The sequence below is a fragment of the Suricata suricatta genome, chromosome 1 (assembly GCF_006229205.1).
Source record: "Suricata suricatta isolate VVHF042 chromosome 1, meerkat_22Aug2017_6uvM2_HiC, whole genome shotgun sequence".
Lineage (NCBI taxonomy): Eukaryota > Metazoa > Chordata > Mammalia > Carnivora > Herpestidae > Suricata > Suricata suricatta.
Genome location: NC_043700.1, coordinates 150512181 through 150532777, shown reverse-complemented (window position 1 = coordinate 150532777; position 20597 = coordinate 150512181). Strand labels below are relative to the sequence as shown.

The 20597-nt window shown below is 42.2% G+C and overlaps 2 protein-coding genes across 2 annotated transcripts in view; one reads left to right on the top strand and one right to left on the bottom strand.

Annotated features, from left to right (window-relative positions):
* Nucleotides 1–4766: 4766 nt before the first annotated feature.
* NOA1 (nitric oxide associated 1) lies at nt 4767–18257 on the bottom strand. Its single transcript, XM_029945498.1, has 7 exons — nt 16992–18257; nt 15750–15914; nt 14711–14916; nt 11401–11532; nt 9889–10005; nt 6089–6209; nt 4767–5092 (listed from the first exon to the last, which is right to left on the bottom strand). The coding sequence occupies exons 1-7, from the start codon at nt 18136–18138 to the stop codon at nt 4881–4883; spliced, it is 2100 nt and encodes a 699-aa protein (XP_029801358.1). The 5' UTR covers nt 18139–18257; the 3' UTR covers nt 4767–4880.
* A 533-nt stretch (nt 18258–18790) lies between these two features.
* Nucleotides 18791–20597, top strand: part of POLR2B (RNA polymerase II subunit B) — a 37052-nt gene continuing 35245 nt past the window's right edge. The window contains exon 1 of the mRNA XM_029945486.1: nt 18791–18917. Coding sequence (XP_029801346.1) covers nt 18899–18917 — 19 coding nt within the window. The 5' untranslated portion in view covers nt 18791–18898. The remainder of the gene's footprint in view (nt 18918–20597) is intronic.

Sequence of the window (20597 nt, the reverse complement as noted above, 5' to 3'; positions counted from 1 at the left end):
TGCTTGGATTTGTTTGAGTCACAGCTTCATCATTGATTAGTTATGTGACCCCGAGCAAGTTACTTATGCCTTAGTTACCTCATCTGTAAATATGGGTAGTAATAGAACCTCCCACATGGGGTTGCTGGAAGGATTCAGCAAATATATTAACGCACTTAAAACAGTGCCTGACTTGTTATTTATTTTTTTTTATCTTAGAGAGTGTGAGTAGGGGAGGGACAAAGGGAGAAAGAGAGAGATAATCTTAAGCAGGCTCCATGCGATTACTGACGTGGGGCTCAAACCCATGACCTGATCTGAAACCAAGGATCAGACACTCAACTGACTGAGCCACTCAGGCACTCTAGTGCCTGGCTTATTGTATGTGCTATATAAGGGAGAGCTACTATTATTATTATAATATAAAGGAATAAGAAGATAATATGGGCTATCATATGACCAGAGCAACTATGAATAGTCTGTAATACAACTACTATGAGGTGGTGCAGGAAAGGAGGAAACCTTAGAAAATGCAAAAGCTATTAAGCAAATTGAAGTCTGCTCTGTTGTTACATTCCAAGGAGGGCAAAAACCAACCAATCAAACAAGAAAATCCCCTCATTCTCCTAATTCATTCAGTTATGCTGAACAGCATATGCCTGCTATTTTCCAGGGGTTTACTGAAAAGTTAGAAAGGATCTTGGCAATCTTTCACTTCCCAAATCACCTGATGATATATTCTCTAGCATATGTTTTGTGTGTGTGTAGGGGGGGCCATTTTTGGCAGATTTAACCACAGCTACTGGGTAGAGGTACTGATAATGTTTGCGATTAATGTTTGCATCTTCCAATGAGAATTTTTAACAAATTTTTTATTTATTTTTGAGAGACAGAGACAGCGCAAGCAGGGGAGGGTGAGAGAGGGAGACACAGAATCCAAAGCAGGCCCCAGGCTCTGAACTAGCTGTCAGCACAGAGCCCAATGTGGGGCTTGAACCCACGAACTGTGAGATCATGACCTGAGCCAAAGCCAGATGCTTAACTGACTGAGCCACCCAGGCGCCCTGAAAAATTTGTTTTAAAAAAAACAAAGAAATTCATTTAAAAAAATTTTTTTTAACATTTATTAATTTTTGAGAGACAGAGTGTAAGCAGGGGTGGGGCAGAGAGAGAGGGAGACACAGGTTCCAAAGCAGGTTCCAGGCTCTGAGCTGTCAGCACAGAGCCTGACGTGGGGCTCGAACTCACAAGCCATGATATTGTGACCCAAGTGGAAGTCAGACACTTAACCAACTGAGCCACCCAAGAGCCCCCTCCCCAAAGAAATTCTTCCACTAAATTGATTACCTAGAAGATAAATTCTGAGAATTATTTGGGAGGGAAATGGAAGCTTTTGAAAAACAGGAACCTGGGGGTCTAAGACATGGGTATTTTAAGGATGCTTTAGACAGATATAGGAATATTCAGATCATGAAAGTCTTATCCTAAATGAGAGAATAACAATGCTCTTTGACAAGGAAAAAATGAGGCATCATTCCTATATGATGTTAAAATATGAATCTTGAGCCGCCCCCTCCCACTGCGGGACATGAATGGGGCAGATGACACACACAGAGACATTAAGGGCAGGCAGAGGTGCCATCTATTTGATTCACATGAGTGTGAGGTCTTGTTTTTAATGTTTAAGCATTACTCTTTGACAGTTGAGAAAACAATCCTCCTGGGAGGAGGAAAGCAGCCAAGAGAAAATGGAACAGTCTGAGAAAGAATGGAAATGATTCTATTGCTCCACCAGACGGAGCCAAGTGGGAGGGAAGCCAGGGTGAATGATCAGAGGCTGTCTACGAAGCAACTCGCCTCAGCCTGAGCGCCCGGTGCCTACTCAGTGAAGCAATCACAGCTCTGCCATGGCTGGCACAGCTGGAGTTCCAAGTTAGTCATCTGCAGGAAGCTGGCCTTGATCTCCATTTTGTAAGCAGTGTCTGTATGCTCAAGAAACACAAGCGTACATGATTGCATCTGTGCTCTGTTTCTCCTTGGTTGTCATGGGAAGTGAGTGTTGCGAGTAACATAAACAAATTTAGACTCTGGGGAACTACACAGTAAAGTTCGAATTGCCATTTATGGTGATTAAAAATACGAAATGTGTTAAACTATGTTTCAGTCACTTTGAAGAAAATGCTGCTTGTTTCAAGGAAGGGAAAAGGAGAGGTGAGGCATAACATAAAATTAAAAAAAGAACTTTTGAGTTTAATGTTACATAGAAGTCAAAAACCTTTATAGCACATCTTTCCCTTCTTTTAGGTGTCATGAATACAAAAGAGGTGACATGTTAAACACCAAGCTGCAGAGCTTGTAAATAATGTAGTATGAACTTGCTCAATTGTTTTCTAGCCATTCATAACAATCACTGTTCTGTGGAAAAGTGAGCAGGCTGTCCTGACATTCTGCCATTAATTCTCCTCTTTACTTATTTCTGAATGTTGCCATAGTGGAAATGATTAATGATTCAGGGGAAGTGATCATACTCCAATTACTGGATTAACAAGAATCAGTAAACTGACCAAGGCTCAGAAACCAACACAGTGACAGAACTTTAAGTAAAATCCCCTGTGGGGCAGTTGAATTTACCAGTAGTGATCCTGGACTGCTTTAGGTTGGCAGAATATGGAGTGAATGAATACAGATCCTAGCAGAAGTCCTCAACTGTCTAGGCATGTGGCGTCCTGTTTGCAGTATTGGAACCACTCTTTCCTGACGTTCCTGCCTGTTTTCACTGAGAATTATGAAAGGACTAAGAAAAATCTAATGTTTTCTCCTCGTTCTTAGGTGAGACAATGAAGACCTGGAGATAGTAATATAACCCGGGAAACTAAACTTGCTTAGTTAACTTTGCTGTTTAAAACTTCAAGGTACACTGAACGTCTGCTTCAGTCAAGCTTTATGCAGCGAAACCGTAGAATTTCAGCGGTAAAGGAGATCTGAGAGTATAAATCATGAACATTTAAAAACTGAATCTTTGTTAATCAGGATACCCCAAAACCTAGAGACAATAAGGATGAATGTTTTGCTCTCTAAAATACATATTCAGAAGTTATCAGGGTAATGACAGCATCAGTTCTACACAAATGCCAAATTTTTAACTTGTAAAATTAATAGTATTTCTCCAAAATACAAATGAGAAATTGATTTTCTCCACTTGGGAAGCTACTGCCCTCTAGAGGGTGGGCATGGAAATGCGAGGGGTACTTTTCATTTGTCATTATGACTAATGGGTCAGGGGGAGAGGTTACTGGCATTTATTTATCTAGGGATGAGGCGTGCTGGCATTCTGAAATGCAGTCTTACACATAAAAGAACTCTCTTCCCCAAGATGACAATAGTATTTACTTTGAAACAAGATGAAAGTAAGATCTATGGGTTTTACAAGTTGCATCTTAAAATGCTAACCATTTATTCTAAATGGTCGTAGTGAGATGGGGGTAGGGGATGCCTGTTGACAGAGAACATGGGTTATGTCCATTAATTTATGCTAAACCTTAGTCTACAGGAAGTTCATGGATCGGACTGCATTTAGGTCAGCCTTTTCCATTAGCATTCCTCTCCACATTGGGACCTGGTACTTGCAGTTGTTCACTGTACACAACTATAGTGCTACTTATTCAACAAGAATAATACAAGGTAGACTTCTGACTGATGCAGTGTTATACAGCGTACAAAGGCAGATGTTGAGAAAATGGTTAAAGTGATCTGAAAATTGCAAAATAGACTTTGGATGCCAGAAAGATATAACCTGAATCTTAAAATTTAAGATCTCTGGTAGGACTATGTAAGGGTGGATGTTTAGTTGTTTCTCCAGTGTTTCTTCTCCCTTAAGAATAATCCAAAATAGTCTCCATTTCCCCCTACATCTCCCGGCTTCCATGTGGGTGGGTATGACCATATAGTTTGATCAATAGATAGTAGGAAATGTGTGCAACTTCTAACCTTTTCCCCTTCCCCAAAATAGGGAAACTGCTCTTCACTCACTTTTCCTCTTTCTGCTTGCTGGGAAGGGATGACAACCTGAGCAACCATCTTACATCTAGAGATGAAGCCATGGAGTGTTCCACCAGCTGGAAACTTGGATGACTATACGGAACAGAGGCACCTATTCATTCCTATCTTATTTCAGCCCATCTATTTTGGAAAAACCAATTTTTTTTTGCCATTTTTTTCATATGCCAACTGCTCTGTTGTTCTCTCAACTAGACTCCAAATAAGAAATAACATCTGGGTTTTTTTGTTTTATTTTTTTAGTAATCTCTACATCCAATATGGGGCACAAAGTTATGACCCCAGGCTCAAGAGTTGCATGCTCCTGATTGAGCCAGCCATGCACCCCGACATCTGGTCTTAATAAATAGTGGGAGGGGGCGCCTGGGTGGCTCAGTTGGTTAAGCATCGACTTCAGCTCATGTCATGATCTCACGGTTCGTGGGTTTGAGCCCCATGTCAGGCTCTGTGCTGACCACTACTAGCTCAGAGCCTGGAGCCTGCTTTGGATTCTGTGTCTCCCTCTCTCTCTGTCCCTCCCGTTCACACTCTGTCTCTCAAAAATAAGTAAATGCAAAAAAATAAATAAATAAATAAATAAATAAATAAATAAATAAATAGTGGGAGAAACCTGAATGTAGCTGAACTCCTTTTGGGGTATATTTGGGTCACAAATACATACATATACACATCCTACAAAAATACCAATTTGTATTGACAAACTCAATATAGTATAAACAGACACAGACCTGGGTGGTTTAAAAAGGGTGGGAGCAATGAAAGCTTTATTATAGTTCTGTTTAACACAATTTAACATAGGTAGTTATGTCCAGTATAGTTAATATTCAGTGTGAACAGGGTCAGCTTCATGTATGTATCTGTTTTTTCTTCTTCTGCAGATTGTAGACAAGGGAAGGAGGTTTCTTGGTTTTATAGGCCACACTCCCCTTGATGCGCTCGCCTTTGAGGTTAACGACATATGGCAAGAGTGGGGGCCGGACTGTCAGAACTGTTCCTTGAGGTGTATAGCCTCGGAGATGCAGTCTGTCCTTCAACTGAGGTGTTACTGCAACCCAACCTACGCAGGCATGTGATAGAACACAAAGCGGTGTTAGCAACCATCTTACTAGAAGTGTCAACCCCAAGCTCAAAATGAAGCATCAAAGGAGGCTACTGCTTTTTTTCACTTTACTTTTAAAGAAAGCATACAATGCATTCGTGAAAAGGTACAAATTTATTTTCAGAGTAGGTTGTGTTTAATGAATAAATTAGTATATTTCTTTTTTTAAAATTTTTTATGTTTTTTATTTATTTTTGTGTGTGAGAGAGAGACAGAGAGAGCACAATCAGGGGAGGGTCAGAGAGAGGGAGACACAGAATCTGAAGCAGGCTCCAGGGTCTGAACTAGCTGTCAGCACAGAGCCCGACGTGGGGCTTGAATCTACGAACCATGAGATCATGACCTGAGCCGAAGCTGGAAGCTGGACGCTTAACCGACTGAGCCACCCAGGTGCCCTTAAATTAGTGTATTTCTTAAAATCCTCAGCTTATGTTAGTTAAATGCACATTTCTATAAAAATACGTAAGGCCACTTTATTCACCTTCTGTTTTTTTAAGTGTATTTATTTATTTTAAGACAGAGTGAGCGAGAGCATGAGCAAGGCAGAGAGAGTGGAGAGAGAATCCCAAGCAGGCTATGTGTGAGTCCCATGCAGGGCTGGATCTTACAAACTGTGAGATCATGACCTGAGCCGAGATCAAAAATTGGGTGCTTAACCGACTGAGCCACCCAGGTTGCCCCTATTCACCTTTTAAAAGTGTTTGATGGGGGCGCCTGGGTGGCTCAGTTGGTTAAGCAGCTGACTTCAGCTCAGGTCATGATCTCATGGTTCGTGGGTTCGAGCCCCGCATCGGGCTCTGTGCTGACAGCTCAGAGCCTGGCGCCTGCTTCAGATTCTGTGTCGTCTTCTCTCTCTGTCCCTCCCCCACTCATGCTCTGTTTCTGTCTCAATAATAAAAAAAAACATAAAAATTAAATAAAAATAAAAATAAAAAGTGCTTGATGTACAATTACCTGCAGAGGAAAACTTGATGTCAGCCACTGCTTCAGATTCCCCAAGCCCTTCATTTAGTGTAATGTCTTCACCAACAAAAGGAGGAAATTCTGCCATTCTTTCTTCTCCACCCATTGGCACCTGCCATTGAGATAAAACGAAGATGTTTGAAAGTTCAAATTAAACTCCCCATAACTCTAATATTCAGTAAAGCACTGATAGAATAGTTCTATACAGGGATCAATAATATTTTCAGCTACTGAAAAACCCCAAATCACTTCTAGTTCAAATGAAAAGCATGGGAACTCTTCAATGAGATAAAGCCTATAGATCCCAATACAAAATGCTTCATGTGAGTAAGTGTCCTATTGGAACCTCCTAATCGAATTTTGTTTTATTAGTTTACGTTGTTTTTAGAGCCCTCCATAAAGCTTTGCAGAATAACACTGGGCAATTAGAATAACATCCTTCAAAATACTTTAGGTCTCATAGGCCTGGCTGGCCTCAAAGATTAATCCCTGCCTCATTACAAGTGAAGGGTACATGTGTAATGGGTAAGGTTTAGTTTCTGTTTATAGATGTGTCCATGAATGGGAAGTGACTGGATAATAACTTTTTATTAATAAATGTTTCTGTGTTTAACACTAGAGACACAAAGATAGATATTATAATATGGTTCCTGGCCCCAAGGAGATCAGAAGGTGGAAATAACATGTAAACAAATTACAAGGTAAGAAATGTGATGGGAAGCATCTATCAAGTTCTACAGTTGTGGAGGAAGAAAGTAATGAATATGTTTTAGTCAAGGAAAACCTTGATGTAGCAGCAATATCTGAGGAGTATTCTGAGATAGAGTTGAAGTTACTTAGTGGAAAGGTATTCCGGATTAGCATCATGTACACAAACAGGACAACGGATGATGAATTCAGGGAACTGTAGTCAACTGTCTAGGGTACATTAAGTCTGTGCATGTGTGTGTATTAGTGATGAAACTATCAGTTTAGACTTCTCAGTAATGTGGAACTACCAAGGAATTATAAGCAGGAAAAATAATAGAGGTAAGAATAAAAAAGAATACTGTGACCTGCTTTGTATTTTGGAAAGATCTCTGTAGTGTAGGGTTTGTTGACCTTGGCACTATTGACATTTTGGGCTGAATAACACGCTGATGGGGGCTGGGGGGAAGGCTGTGTGGTGCACTGTAGACTTTTTAGCAGCATCCCTGGCATCTCCTCAGCATCCACCAAGTTGTGTAGAACAAAAATGTCTCCAGTCACTGTCAAATGTCCCCTGGGGTCAAAAGTCAACCCTGCTTGAGAAACTACTGCTTTAGTGGCTGTGGAGGTATATTTGGGGGTGGGGGTAGCAGGAGGGCAGTAAAAGATGGAAGCTAAGAAAATACTTCAGGATCTCAAAAACAGCCTAATGAAAGCAGATTCCAGCTTGAACTGGGAGGCTGCATTCAGTGATAAGGAGAAGGGAGGGCTGGCTTGGATTTGGGAGATGAGTAAGAAAACCAGGAGGCAAGAATGAGTCTTAGAGCACTCCCCAGAATGTTCCTCTTACTGGGAGAGAAGACTGGGATCATTACTTTGGAGAGCATCAGTTCTGTCCACTCCGCACACTACATAGATGCTTGGAAGCAGAGAATGACAGAATTCATTTTTAGGAGAGCCATGTTATACAAATTAAGAAGTTTTCTTCCCTGGAAATCTCAAGCTGTATTTGAACTCATGTATTATTGTTTTACTTAAAAAGTGAGCAAATTTAACAGAAGTAAAGTCTTTTAAAAGTAGAAAAACCAACAGATCCTATATTGCTGATTGCCTTTATATATTTGCCCACCCTGCAAATCCTATAGGTCTCTGAAATATTAACTTTAGGGCAGTTCTATCAATGGGGTTGTTTAAAAAAAATTTTTTTTAGATGTTTATTTATTTTTGAGAGACAGAAATAGAGTGTAAACAGGAGAGGGGCAGAGAAAGAGAGAGGGAGACACAGAATCTGAAGCAGGCGCTAGTCTCTGAGCTGTCAGCCAAAGCCTGATGCAGGGTTCAAACTCACCACCTGTGAGATCATGATCTGAGCTGAAGTCAGATGCTTCACTGATTGAGCCACCCAGGCGTCCCTGTCAATGGAGTTTTAATTACAGTCTAGCTTTCTTTCTCTAGAGAGAAAGAAACATTTACTTCTCAAGTCAGGTTTATTTTTATTCTCTTTGGAAGGCAGGTGTATCCTCTGGGTTCTGGCTTACATTTAGTTGCATAAGCACTAATCAATACTGAATCGCCTTTGCTGGATGCACCTGGCATTTGTGTAGATGTGTTCCATCATCATCATCATCATCACCACACTCACATAGTAGTTACAACAGCGCCCTAGAACTTAGTCCTTGCCACAACCTTGTGATGTAGGTACGACACAGTGTTACACAGCGTTGTCAAGTGGCGGAACAGAGCAAGCATTTGAACTCAGTCTGGCTCCAATAATCTAAATCTTATACATTATACGCTACCATGTCTATGTCATGTCTTATTAAAGAGCTGGAAATGGTTCCCACTTAGTACTTGGTGAACTACAGTTGTAAGAACAATCTCAGTGATACAGGAAGGGACAAATGGGGACTGCAGAGGATGGGATGTGAGGAGCGGGAGCAAGCTTGACAGTAAAAAGAAGGAATAAGCAGGACATGAGGGACACTGAGTTTTTTGTTTGTAATTTTTTTAATGTTTATTTTTGAGAGAGCGCTCACATGCATGTGCATGAGTAGGGGAGGGGCAGAGAGAGGAGACACAGGATCCGAAGGAGGCTGTACTGACTGCAGAGAGCCTGATGTGTGGCTCGAACTCACAAACTGTGAGATCATGACCTGAGCTGAAGCTGGACGCTTAACTGACTCAGCTACCCAGGCGCCCCAAGCTTTGTTCTGTTTTTTAAAGATGAGAGAAACTGGATGCCCCTGGGTGGCTCAGTCCATTGAGTGTCTGACTCTTGATTTTGACTCAGGTCACGATTCATGGTGTGTGGGATTGGGCCCTGCGCTGGGCTCCGTGCTGACAGTGCAGAGCCTGCTTGGGATTCTCTCTCCCTTTTTCTCTGCCCTTCCCTGGGTTGTGTTCTGTCTCTCAAAATTAATAAATAAACTTTAAAGATTAAAAAAAAAAAGATGAGAGAAACCGTAACATACTTATAGGTGGAAGGAAGGAGCCGGTAGGGCAGGAGTAAAGGGCAGAATACTCAGTAAGTATCTGGGATTAAGAACCTGGGAGGAGAGCTTTTCCACCCAGACCAGGACTTCTCAACTGTGGGACTGCTGACATTTAGGACGAGAGAGTTCTTTGCTGTGTCCTGTGCATTGCAGGGTGGTTAGCATTGTCCCTGGCCTCCACCTGCCAGTAGCAGCCCCAGTTGTGAGCACATCTATAACTTCTCTTCCCTCACCAGTATCCAATATACTTTGTGCAATGATGTGATTGCTGGGCAGTTGAAAAGTGGCTAGTGCAACAGAAGAACTAAAGTTTAAAGTTTGTTTACTTTTAATCAATTTAAATTTAAATAGCACTGTGGCTACTGTATTGGTCAGTGTAGTTTAGAGAAAACACAAGGCTAGCTCTTCTAGGATCAGTCCAAACAACATTCCTTTTCTTATACAACCTATTTTACTTGCTACTCAAAATCCTCAAGCAGAACAGGTGAGGAGAGAGCTAGCTGAAAGCATAACAAAGATGGTTATGGCCAAGAAAGATTTCTTAGCAGGGCTGTGGGACTGTCACAGTGGACGTTAACATAACAATGCAATCTTCAAAGTATGTTGCCTCACCTTGAGTAATGTATGACCGGCATGCTTCTGATACACAGTATCTGCCTTGTCCAAGGAAGTAATGTGCACAGGGAGGAGGCTGGAAGCCACAACTGTAAACCAAGCTGAATGATTTCCCTTAAGAAAGGAAGAAAAGAAGTTATTTTACAGAATGAAAAACTTGCAAAACCAGCACATTACAATGTACAATCAATAAAAAAAAATCAAGCTCCCTTTATAAGTAAATGGAAATGTAAATAAATATAATAAATCTATAATGAAACATAAGTAAATATAAGTAAAAGTTCTAATTGTCCCAGTGTAAAGTTAGTTTTAAAATATTACTGTTCTGTGGGCTTTACTGAAACATATAAGGGTTATAAGTGTGTAAGGCTAAATTGTCAACAAATTATGACAAAATACAAAACCTAGGGCACCTGGGTGGCCTCAGTTGGTAAAGCGTCCAACTTCGGCTCAGGTAATGATCTCACGGGTTCGTTGAGTTTGAACCCCATGTTGGGCTCTGTGCTGACACTTAGAGCCTAGAGTCTGCTGCATATTCTGTGTCCCCCTCTTCTCTTTGCCCCTCCCCCGTCACACTCTTATCTCAACAATAAACATTAAAAAAAAGAAAAAACACAAAATTCAAGAAAAAGGCTACAGCAATGACTTGCAAATTGCATTTAGTGCTGTTGGATACATTTACCTTTCATCTCCCTTTTTTCTCCTCACTTTGGGAAAACAGGGAGCACTTCTATAAACACTCTAAAGTTCCCAGAATAATGCTATGTAAATGAATACCAAACTAAAAAGCACATTCATAAAGGTATACATTTCATGGGATATAAAGAAGTGTGACAGGGTGCCTGGTTGGCTCAATTGGTGGAGCATGTCACTCTTGATCAGGGTGTTGTGAGTTCAAGCCCCACATTTGGTATTAAGATTACTAAAACAAAAAAGAAGTATGGGATTTATTTAATGCAAATTAACCCTGTACCTAAGGCTGGGCCTATGATTTCCATGTGAAACAATACCATAGGACAGGTATAGTATCTTTTCTCCAGGTCAAGCTGTCTGGGGCATTTATTTACTTGTTTATTTTTTAAATGTTTTTTTTTAATGTTCATTTATTATTGAGACAGAGACAAACAAAGCATGAATGGGGGAGGTGCTGAGAGAGAGGGAAACACAAAATCTGAAACAGGATTCAGGCTCTGAGCCGTCAGCACAGAGCATGACGTTGGGCTCAAACTCACAAACTATGAGATCATGACCTGAGCTGAAGCTGGACGCTTAACCGACTGAGCCACACAGGCGCCCCTGTCTGGGCATTTAATATCCTAAAGAAGATCTAGTTTCTGAGACTTACTAGTTGTTTTTCCTCCCCATTTCTTTTTCCCAAGTTTTTATTGTGGACATTTTCAAACAAATAAACAAAAAGCATACCAACCTCCTACACAGTCTAGTGTGTTATCACTATTTATCAATAGGAGCCCCAATAAGTCATTTTTTAATGGTGCAGACTTTCCTTACCTGCAGAAAATCGATGCGGCCTATGGCACCCAAAAATAGAACTGTTCCTGGTTTAAGCACAAAAGTTCTTGGAACAATGGAATGTGTTGGCAAAACAATATTTACTTCTTTTTCTGTCAGAAGGCTTAGAATCTGTAAAGCAGACGGTAGATATTTTAGAGAATTATTGCTGTTTAAAAAAATGTTTTTCTTTTCTTCTTCTTTTTAATGTTTTTTAAAATCTATTTTTGAGAGAGACACAGAGTGTGAGTGGGGGAGGAGCAGAGAGAGAGACACACACAGAATAAGAAGCAGGTTCCAGGCTCTGAGCTGTCAGCACAGGGCCTGATGCAGGGCTTGAACCCATGAACCATGAGATCATGACCTGAGCTGTAGTTGGCTGCTTAACCAACTGAACTACCCAGGCACCCCAATTTTTGAGAGAGTGCAAGCCGGGGAGGGGCAAAGAAGTGGGGCAGAAGATCTGAAGCCGGCTTTGTGCTGATAGCATCGAGCAGGATGTGGGGCTTGAACTCTGAACTGGGATATCATGACGTGAGCCAAAGTTGGATGCTCAACTGACTAATCCACCCTGGTGCCCCGAGAATTACTTTTATTGAAGATATATTTTTATTTACCTCTTAGGTAAAAAGTGTTTAAAAAAAATATTCCAGACTTCACGATAAACCAAGGTATGTCAGAATTTGCTGCATATAAAATTCCTACATTCATTCAGTCTAAATCAGTTTATGGATGGGGCTCTACTCTTGTTTCACAACTTAATATTGAGTAATGGCAAAACAACTTTATGAGAGTATGAGAATTTCTGTGTGAGCAGCATCCCTCAAATATCAAAACTGGCGTGAACTGAAAACAACTGATGAATCAGTCCCCAGACAGCATGTATCTGCTCTCCATCAAGGCTTCTCGGGAGTAGTTTTCAGTTAAAGGCAAGGCAAAATGCCACTTATATCCCAGTGGCAAGTATGCATGCATTAAATGTTAAAATGGTCACCTCTTTCTAGGAGCAGGTAAAGAGTTTTAAAGAACCCCTTTCTGAATTCCAGTTTTCATTTTGTTTCCCCCAAATGATCAGCAAAATATGAGATAAAGTTATGAATCCTCTGGCTTCTTCCTTTTTCTTAAAAACAACAACAACAACAACAACAACGAATCCTCTGGCTTCTAAGGATGAAGAGTTCCTAAAGAGACTAGAGAAAATAGAAAAGGAGAGCCACGAAGAACAAGGAGAGCCACGAAGAACAAGATTTTGGTATGATTTAAGGAATCAAATCTGATTAAAAAAGAGCAATATAATGAAGCACCTGGCTGACACAGTCAATGGAGTCTTTGATTCTTGATCTCAGGGTCGTGAGTTTGAGCCCCATGTTGGGGGCAGAGATTACTTAAAAAAAATTTTTTTTGAAGAGAAATATTAGAGAAGGTAAAAGAAATGGATAAAAAACTTTTATGAACTTGTTTCTTAAGAAAAATAACAAGGAAATAAAGAATATATGAAACCTAGAACAAAGGGCTGCAAGTACTTTTTTTCTCAGCATTTTTGTTTGAAAAAAGCACATTAAAAGTCACTTGCAGTAAAGAAACCTTTTAACACTTTTTAGCAGAGACTTTCATACTTTTATTTCACAACAGAATTCCTTGAATCAGTTTGGGAAACACTGGTTGAAGGCATTTAATAAATGATTCAATAAATTGACCAAAAGCAAACTGCCAGAGATCTTTTAGATCTAAAAACTTGAAGGTCTTATTCTGTTGCCTAGAATATTTAGCAAATTCTTGCTTTTCTATTTGACAAGAGGGTATATATGATGGAAGTAACTGCTATCCCTGAAGAATACATTGGTGAAGTGAAAGTGCTGGAACATTACCAGAAAGTAGTCCAGTTGCTCTGAAGTTCTAGATTGAGAAGGAAGAGACAGGTGACAAGCAATTATTGTGGGAGTACAAAACTGTTATCTGTATGATCCTGTGATATGGGACACGAAATAAGAGTATCATTCTGATAATGAAACTGTTAAGTGATCCACATAAGGCAAAGAAGGAAGAGAAGCTAAGACACCAATGTTTCATAAGCATATCAACATAATTAGGTGAATCAGTAACTTGGGTCACTAACCAGATTCAAAGGAAACTGATTAATGGATCTGTTGTGAGGCTATGTATATATTCTGGATGCACACTGGTCAATCCAGGACTTGGATGATGATCAAAACCGCAAATGAATAAAAAGTTGTGAGATTTAATAAATGTGTGGGACATAGGCTGAATTTAATGAGATAAAACAAAATTGCCCAGGAGATCTTGCAATTGGATTAAAAAGATGTATGAAGGACTGGCACCTGGGTGGTTAGTCGGTTGAGTGTCTGGTTGAGTGCCTGACTTCAGCTCAGGTCATGATCTTGCAGTTTGTGAGTTCAAGCCCCACATCAGGCTCGCTGCTGTCAGCACAGAGCCCGCTTAAGATCCTCTGTCCTCCTCTCTCTGGCCCTCCCCCATTTGTGTGCTGTCAAAGGTAAAACATTAAAAAAAAGTATTAAGAGCAAGAGAGAGAGAATTAATCATATTCCAATTATGCTCATCTGAGAGTACTTATATAAGAAATTTAGTTCTTAATGTCATACTTTAAGGACAAAAACAAATTAGAAAATATTCTGAAAAGGGGCCTCAGTTGACGAACAGGGAGAAGAGCTGCAAGGAACAGACAAATTATCTGGATTATGTCAGCACAGTAAATGTTCAAGGTTTTGTTGGATGAACTAATGAAGAAGAGTATAGAGGAAGAGACAGGACATTACACTTTAAAGTAGTACAAGGGAAAGAGGCATTTAGTCCATACAGGTCCATTTGAGGAACAATGGGTACAAGTTACAGGGAGACTGTCCAGCTCAACACAAAGAGTAGGTGAGAGGCCAAATGGGGTGACCTTGAGAGAGGAGGGGACACTGCTTCAGCTGGTGGTGAGTCACTTCTTACTTTAGTGCAAGCCGGATGGATAGGATTAGAGGGAATTCAAGCATAGAACAGGTGGCTAGACTGCAGTGATATTTATGCTTTCTTCCAACCTCAAGATCTAGGATTTTATGTCTCCTTAACTAAGGTAACAACCACAACACCACAAATAGGTTGTGAACAATGAAATCTACCAAATGGAATACAGATCTTGATGGCAGACAGACCAGCCTGAACTACTTGTGTTCAAAACCAGAACTGAGTCTAAAGTGGAAGAATACTTCCTTTCCTATGTTCTGCCAATTAAGACAGGACTTGTGTAACTGAAAGTTAGTATTTCTAAAAGACAACAAATACATACACAATTTTCTTTTGTAATTCCAGGGGTGTCATGAAACCAGTGGGCATCTTTCACATCCTGTGGGGTCAATTCTATTCGTTTGGTGGATTTATCTGCAACCATAACAGGTTCATTTCCCATGTCAAAGGCAAGGGAATCAGCATCAAACTCAAAAGCAGCTTCATCCTTCTGTTCTTCTGAATATACGAATGTTCTTCCAACTCTTCCTAGAACAAGTTACAGTTAAGCTATTAGTCACTCCTTTGAAGCTTTTGACTCCAGACAGATAATTCTTATTCTTCTTATTTGCCTCAAACAAGTTAGACTAAATACGGTGTACAGAAGCAAGACTACAATGATACCCTGGCCCTCTTTTCAAAGGCAGTGGGAGTCAGACTCTTGCAATGGTCAAGTGTGTGGCAAGCTGTGTACACTGGGTGGAGGGATGGGTGGAAAGTGCTAGGAATCAAACTATTTTCAGTAAAGGAGGGAAATCTATTTAAAAAAAAACACATGTTTTGGGTTTATTTTTGAGAAAGACAGAGCATGAGAGGGGGTGGGGCAGAGAGAGAGAAAGAGACACAGAATCTGAAGCAGGCTCAAGGCTCTGAGCTGTCAGCACAGAGCCTGAAGAGGGGCTCGAACTCACAAACTGTGAGATCATGACCCGAGCTGAATTTGGTCGCTTAACCGACTGAGCCTGGGTGGCTCAGAAGGGACAATCTAATTTAAAGCTGCTGCATGGAGTCAACATCCTGTGCTGGTCTGCAGGAGTGGGTGCTATTTCTTAGTGAAAATGCTTCTACTTCTGACAATGGTTGGTGGGCAGTTACTGCTCTTTCCCTGGATTTCTCCAGGTACCTACTGTTTCAATTTTCTCGGCACAATGAACTCTGGGTTTCCAAATAGTAGCTTTGCCTCTAAAGGGCTTCTTTGTTCCAGAAGGGGGAAAGTAGTCACTTCCCACAAAACCTGGCTACCCCCAGACAGCTGTATTCCGTGTTGCTCCACAAAATTTTTTAGCATACCCCAACAAGAGTTTTCCAAAGAAGGTACTTACCTACTACATAACCGTGCTTTTTCAACAGATTAAGTTGACGTTGTTCTTCCTGACTAAGATCTTCTTCCACTTCGGTTGCATCTTTTTTAAGCCTTTTTTGCCTTTCAAACATCCTGTAAGGTGTTGGGTTGCAAATAGGAAACTTCAGAAGGTTTAATGTAGTACCTGAAATCTCAAAGAATATATTGTTATAAACGTTATAAAAGAAGAGAAAATAAGGGGAGGAAAACCTACATTTTTGAGGAGTTACCATGTCTTAGGTACAGTGATTTCCTCTGCAGAACCTTCATGATTACCTTCTACAAAATCATTCTTACTTTTACAGGTGAGGAAATAGCCTCAGAGATTGGCTCAAAGGCTCAACCTGGATTTGAATCTTAAATCTGCAGACATGTTTTTTTTTTCCCTCATTTTTCACTGTACTACCATCAAGTATAAGAGCACTTCTGTATATAATTTAACCAAAATCCTGGAGACGTTTGCCCTATCAAAGTTAAACACTGGTTTCAAAAAACAAATGAGGCAGTTTTGCCAACTGTTAAATACAAACAGGGTCACAAAACGACCTGTTTTGCAATTACATTAAGTTTCTTAAAACCACAAAGTTGAAGGGTGCCTGGCTGGAGCCTGCTACTCTTGATCTCAGGGTTGTGAGTTCGAGTCCCACACTGGGTGTAAAGATTACTTAAAAATAAAATCTTGGAAAAAACCCCACAAAAAACCAAAACCACAAAGTTGGCTTTTTTCCTTCAAAGTCACACATCATATAGCATTAGTGAATTACTCAACTGTTAAATGTGTATAGTATATTGATCTTATGAATAAACTTAAGATATGAAGAATAAGTGAGAGGGTGGAGTGAGCTTTAGAAAATAAAAGAAGAAAAAAGTAAATGAAAGACTTTCCGGAGAAACATACAAAGACGTAAAGCTACCAGAGAAATCTCCAAGAGAACAGGAACTCTTGCTTGTTTTCTGGTTCATCTATGGCGCCTAGCACTTTGACTGGAACATATAAGTGCTCCATAAATATTCCCATAAATATTTAAATTAGAGAAAAATCCTCTAACATAGAAGTTTCAGAGCTCTAGGCTGACACAAAAGAGAAGTGTGACCAAAGTAGGGAGAGAATTTTTAAAGGGAAGACTCTTGATGGAAGGAAGAATTAGAAAGAATATACTAGGTGCCGGTGACAAGATTGAGCATCTCAGAAAAGGAAGGGGACGGGCCTTCTAAGGCTCACCAGGCCAAGAGGAGATGGTGGCTCTGTCGATAGCTTCGGCGCCCTTGGCGATGCAGTAATCGCTTTGTAGGAGCGTGTTGAAGAGAGTGGACTTGCCAGCGTTGGTGGCGCCAACCAGGTAGACGTCGCCGCGGTAACGCCAGGAACGCTGAAGCACTGAGATTAATTCTTCGATTCCGTAGCCAGTCTTGGCGCTAATGAGCCGCACGTCCTTGAGCGCCGTGCGGACCCTGGCAGAAAGATTTGGTTTCTCCTTCCCATCTCGCGGCCCGTCCTCCTCGGCGTGCTGTGGCCCTCGGTGGCTAGACGACCGAAGGAGCCCTGCGCGGGCACAGTCGTCCCACAGTCGCTCCCGGAGTCGCTGCAGGTATCCGGGCGCGTCCTGTGGCAGGAGGTCCACCTTGTTGCCCAGCACGATCAGTTGCCTGGGGCCCACCAGCGCTGGCAGCTCCGGCAGCAGGGTGTCGGGCAGATCCAGAAGGTCCATCATGTAGAGCACCAGGGCGGGTCCCGGCCGTCGCAGCGCTGCACTCACGAGCTCTCGATACTGCTCGCGGCTCATCTGTACGCGCAGGGCGCGCCGGTGGTGCACTAGGAGCCAACAGCGTTGGCACACGGTCCGCGCCAGCCCGCCGTCGGTCTGCGCCGCTGCGCTGAGGAACTTCTCGCTGGGGAGGTAGCCGGGCACGCCGGGATCCTGGCAGTGCAGCTGCGCTCCGCAGCCCGAGCAGTTCAGGCCGCTGGGTGGCACCGTCGGGTCCGGGTGTCCCACGACCGGGTGTTGCCGACTCCTGTTCCGTAGCTTTTGCTGCCGCCGCTCTTCCCGCCGCTGCTGTTTCTGTCGCTCCTCCTCATCCTGTCGCTGCTGCTGCTCTCGGAGCTGCTCTTGGAGGGTCGGTGGGGGCTCGGGCTCCGAGACGTACTCGGGGAACAGAAAATGCTCCTCCATGTCAGTCCTCTCTTCGAAACCCCCCGTTGCCGCTGAGCCACGAGAAAGCCTACGTCCCAGGCCCGATGGGGGCTGGTAGGAAGAGGCGGCCGCACATCTCTCGAAAAGCGTCTCCCGAGCGCCATGGCGCGCTACAGTGGGAGCGGATGCCCGTAAGAAGGGCCACAGCAGCCTGCAACTCAGGCGTGCAGGCAGCATGGGGAACACGGCCACGGGTAAGGGGGCGGAATCACGCCAGCGCAGGCGCACTGGGGCCCGAGCTGCGCGTTAACCCAGAGACGTAAACCCGGGACTAGCGGAGGGCTGTCATTTGTCAGACACATTTAGACTCCTCCTTTGCCGTCTAATCCTGTGGGTCCTCTAGATGAAGGATCCGAGGCCTGAGAACCCATTCAAAGCTGCGGCAAAAGCATCGGCGACTTAGGCTAAACTAGGTGCGCAGGAGGCTAGTGAGAGCTTACTATCGGGCTTATTCTACGTGCCACCGCTGGCACAATCTGCTTTTAAAGAATCACATTTTTAAAAACTTCATGTTTTTTAGTCTTTAGAGGTGGAAAGAAAGCTCCAGTGCCGCATACTCACGGTCCCAATTAAAATCTTTTATTAATGTATCCTTTTGGGTTTTTTCCCCTAGGTATCATTATTTGTGCGAGGATATAGAAAAACAAACTTTAGTTGATATGCACCGACTGTACAGACCTTTCCCGCAATCAGCCACAGGCGGTGTTGGCTCAGGATTTGCGCGTGTGCAATTCTAACCCTTACCAAGGCTTAGCCTACCACCTGCGCAGGCGCAGATTTTACATTGGCTTCTTTGTGGGTGGCCTCTGGCCTGAGAAGGAGAGCATTCTGGGAACGCCGGAGACGGAAATTACTTGGCCTCACGCTCCGGCGTCGGCGGCTGCAGCTCGTTTTTCTCGGATTTCTAGAGTTAGGAACTTGGGAACCCTTTGCCAAAATGTATGACGCAGACGAAGGTAGGTAACTACTCAGAACACTCCGCGGTGACCCATCTAAGGAGGGAAAAGTGGGGAGCTGAATTAAATGAGGATTTGCGGCCTCCCCCCCGCCCCCCCCCCCATCGCTGCCCGAATATTTCCAGTCATGTCCACAACATTCCCCAGGCTGGGTACAAAGCTGGGAATTATGAGGGATGGAGGGTGCAAGGGAACGTAGCATTAATGCCCCGGGTCAGGTGATTCTTTTTCTCTCCTCTTTCTGCCCCGGGGTAAGTCTGATACCCCGCCTTACCGTGTTGAAAGGGCGCGCAGAACAGTAAGACAAATTCCGTTGTTTGGCCTTTGAAGCAAAGGACTCCGTTCTTATTTCCCCCAGAGTCGCAGTAGATTTATTGAGTAGTTGAATTTTTGAGTTTCAGCCTTTGCCAAGTATCGTGCTAGACTCTGAAAATACAGCGAGTTTAAAGAATATAGCCTGTATGGAGTGGGGGAAGGGTGGGCGGCGAGGAGGGTTGGTCTCCTTTAGAATTTTTCATACTGTCAAATGTCTAAGTAAATTGTCCTAAGAGATCTCTCAATTTCTTCTTCCCACGGGATGGTAGTTTTCAGGTGTTATGTATTCCGTTGAATTGGACCAATATGTATTTTTTCTCTTCACATGTAGAATGCTTAGTCAAACCTAGTGTATTTCTTTGTGTATTTTTAGTATTATTTTTATTTATTTATTTTTGAGACGGAGAGAGAGGGAGACAGTCACTGAATCCCAAGCGGGCTCCAGGCTCTGAGCTGTCAGCACAGAGCCCAACGCGGGGCCAGAACCCAAGTCCCACGACCAAGCTGACTGAACTAGCTACCCAGGCGCCCCTCGCCCCTCATTACGTGTTTTTAAATTCAATCTTCCATTATTGACAGCTTCTATTTCAGACTTCACTTTTTTATGACTCCCAATTCTGTGGTGACCTCTTATATTTCTCTTTATTTTCTCAGTCACTCCATGGAGAAAAAGAAGAGCATGAACTCTACTGTTTAAACTTCTCTGTCTCAGATCTTGAGTCTAGACACATCTAAGTATCGTTAGATTTCTTAACTTCTAGCTTAGAAAAAAATTTAAAGTTATTTTAGTTTAACATTTTGAGTGTGAAATGTATTCTTAATGCTCACAAGGTAGAAAATATAAAAAATATTTAAAGGTAAGGTCTTAATTCTTGTCCAGAATCTGTCCAATGTGAGTCCCCTCCACAGTAGGTAATCTCTGATCTTAGATTCTCTCTCCAGAGAGCTTTATGCATATTATATATGTCTCATATAATAATAAAGCATATATGGGAGATTTTCATGAGCACCCTCAAATTTGTTCACACCTACCTAGTTCGGGTATACCGTAAGTAGTGTTTTATTGATGGCTCTTTGGGTCATGTCTCATCTTTTTCTGGCTCAAATAGTGCTGTTGTGAATTATCTTGTGCTCGTCATTTTGTCTAATGCAAGTGTGTTGTTAGGAGAAATTCCCAGGTACATAATTGTCAGCTTGAATAATACATATGTTTAACATTTTGCTAGTTGGGGCCCAGTGACCACTATAGTGAGTGTACTAGTTTGTATTCTCATTGGCAACGTATAATAATCCTGTGGAAAGAGCGTTAAAGATATTTATTTTTCAAGTCTGCTCCAGCGTGGAATCTGTATTCCATTCCTGAGT

Coding starts and splice junctions, on each gene's coding strand:
- NOA1 (XM_029945498.1), bottom strand. CDS start 18,138: ATGCTGCCTGCACGCCTGAGTTGCAGGCTGCTGTGGCCCTTCTTACGG. Junction 11,533..14,710: donor GAATTACAAAAGAAAATTGT/GTATGTATTTGT, acceptor TCTGCTTTACAG/ATTCTAAGCCTTCTGACAGA. Junction 10,006..11,400: donor GCCGCATCGATTTTCTGCAG/GTAAGGAAAGTC, acceptor TCCTTTCTTAAG/GGAAATCATTCAGCTTGGTT.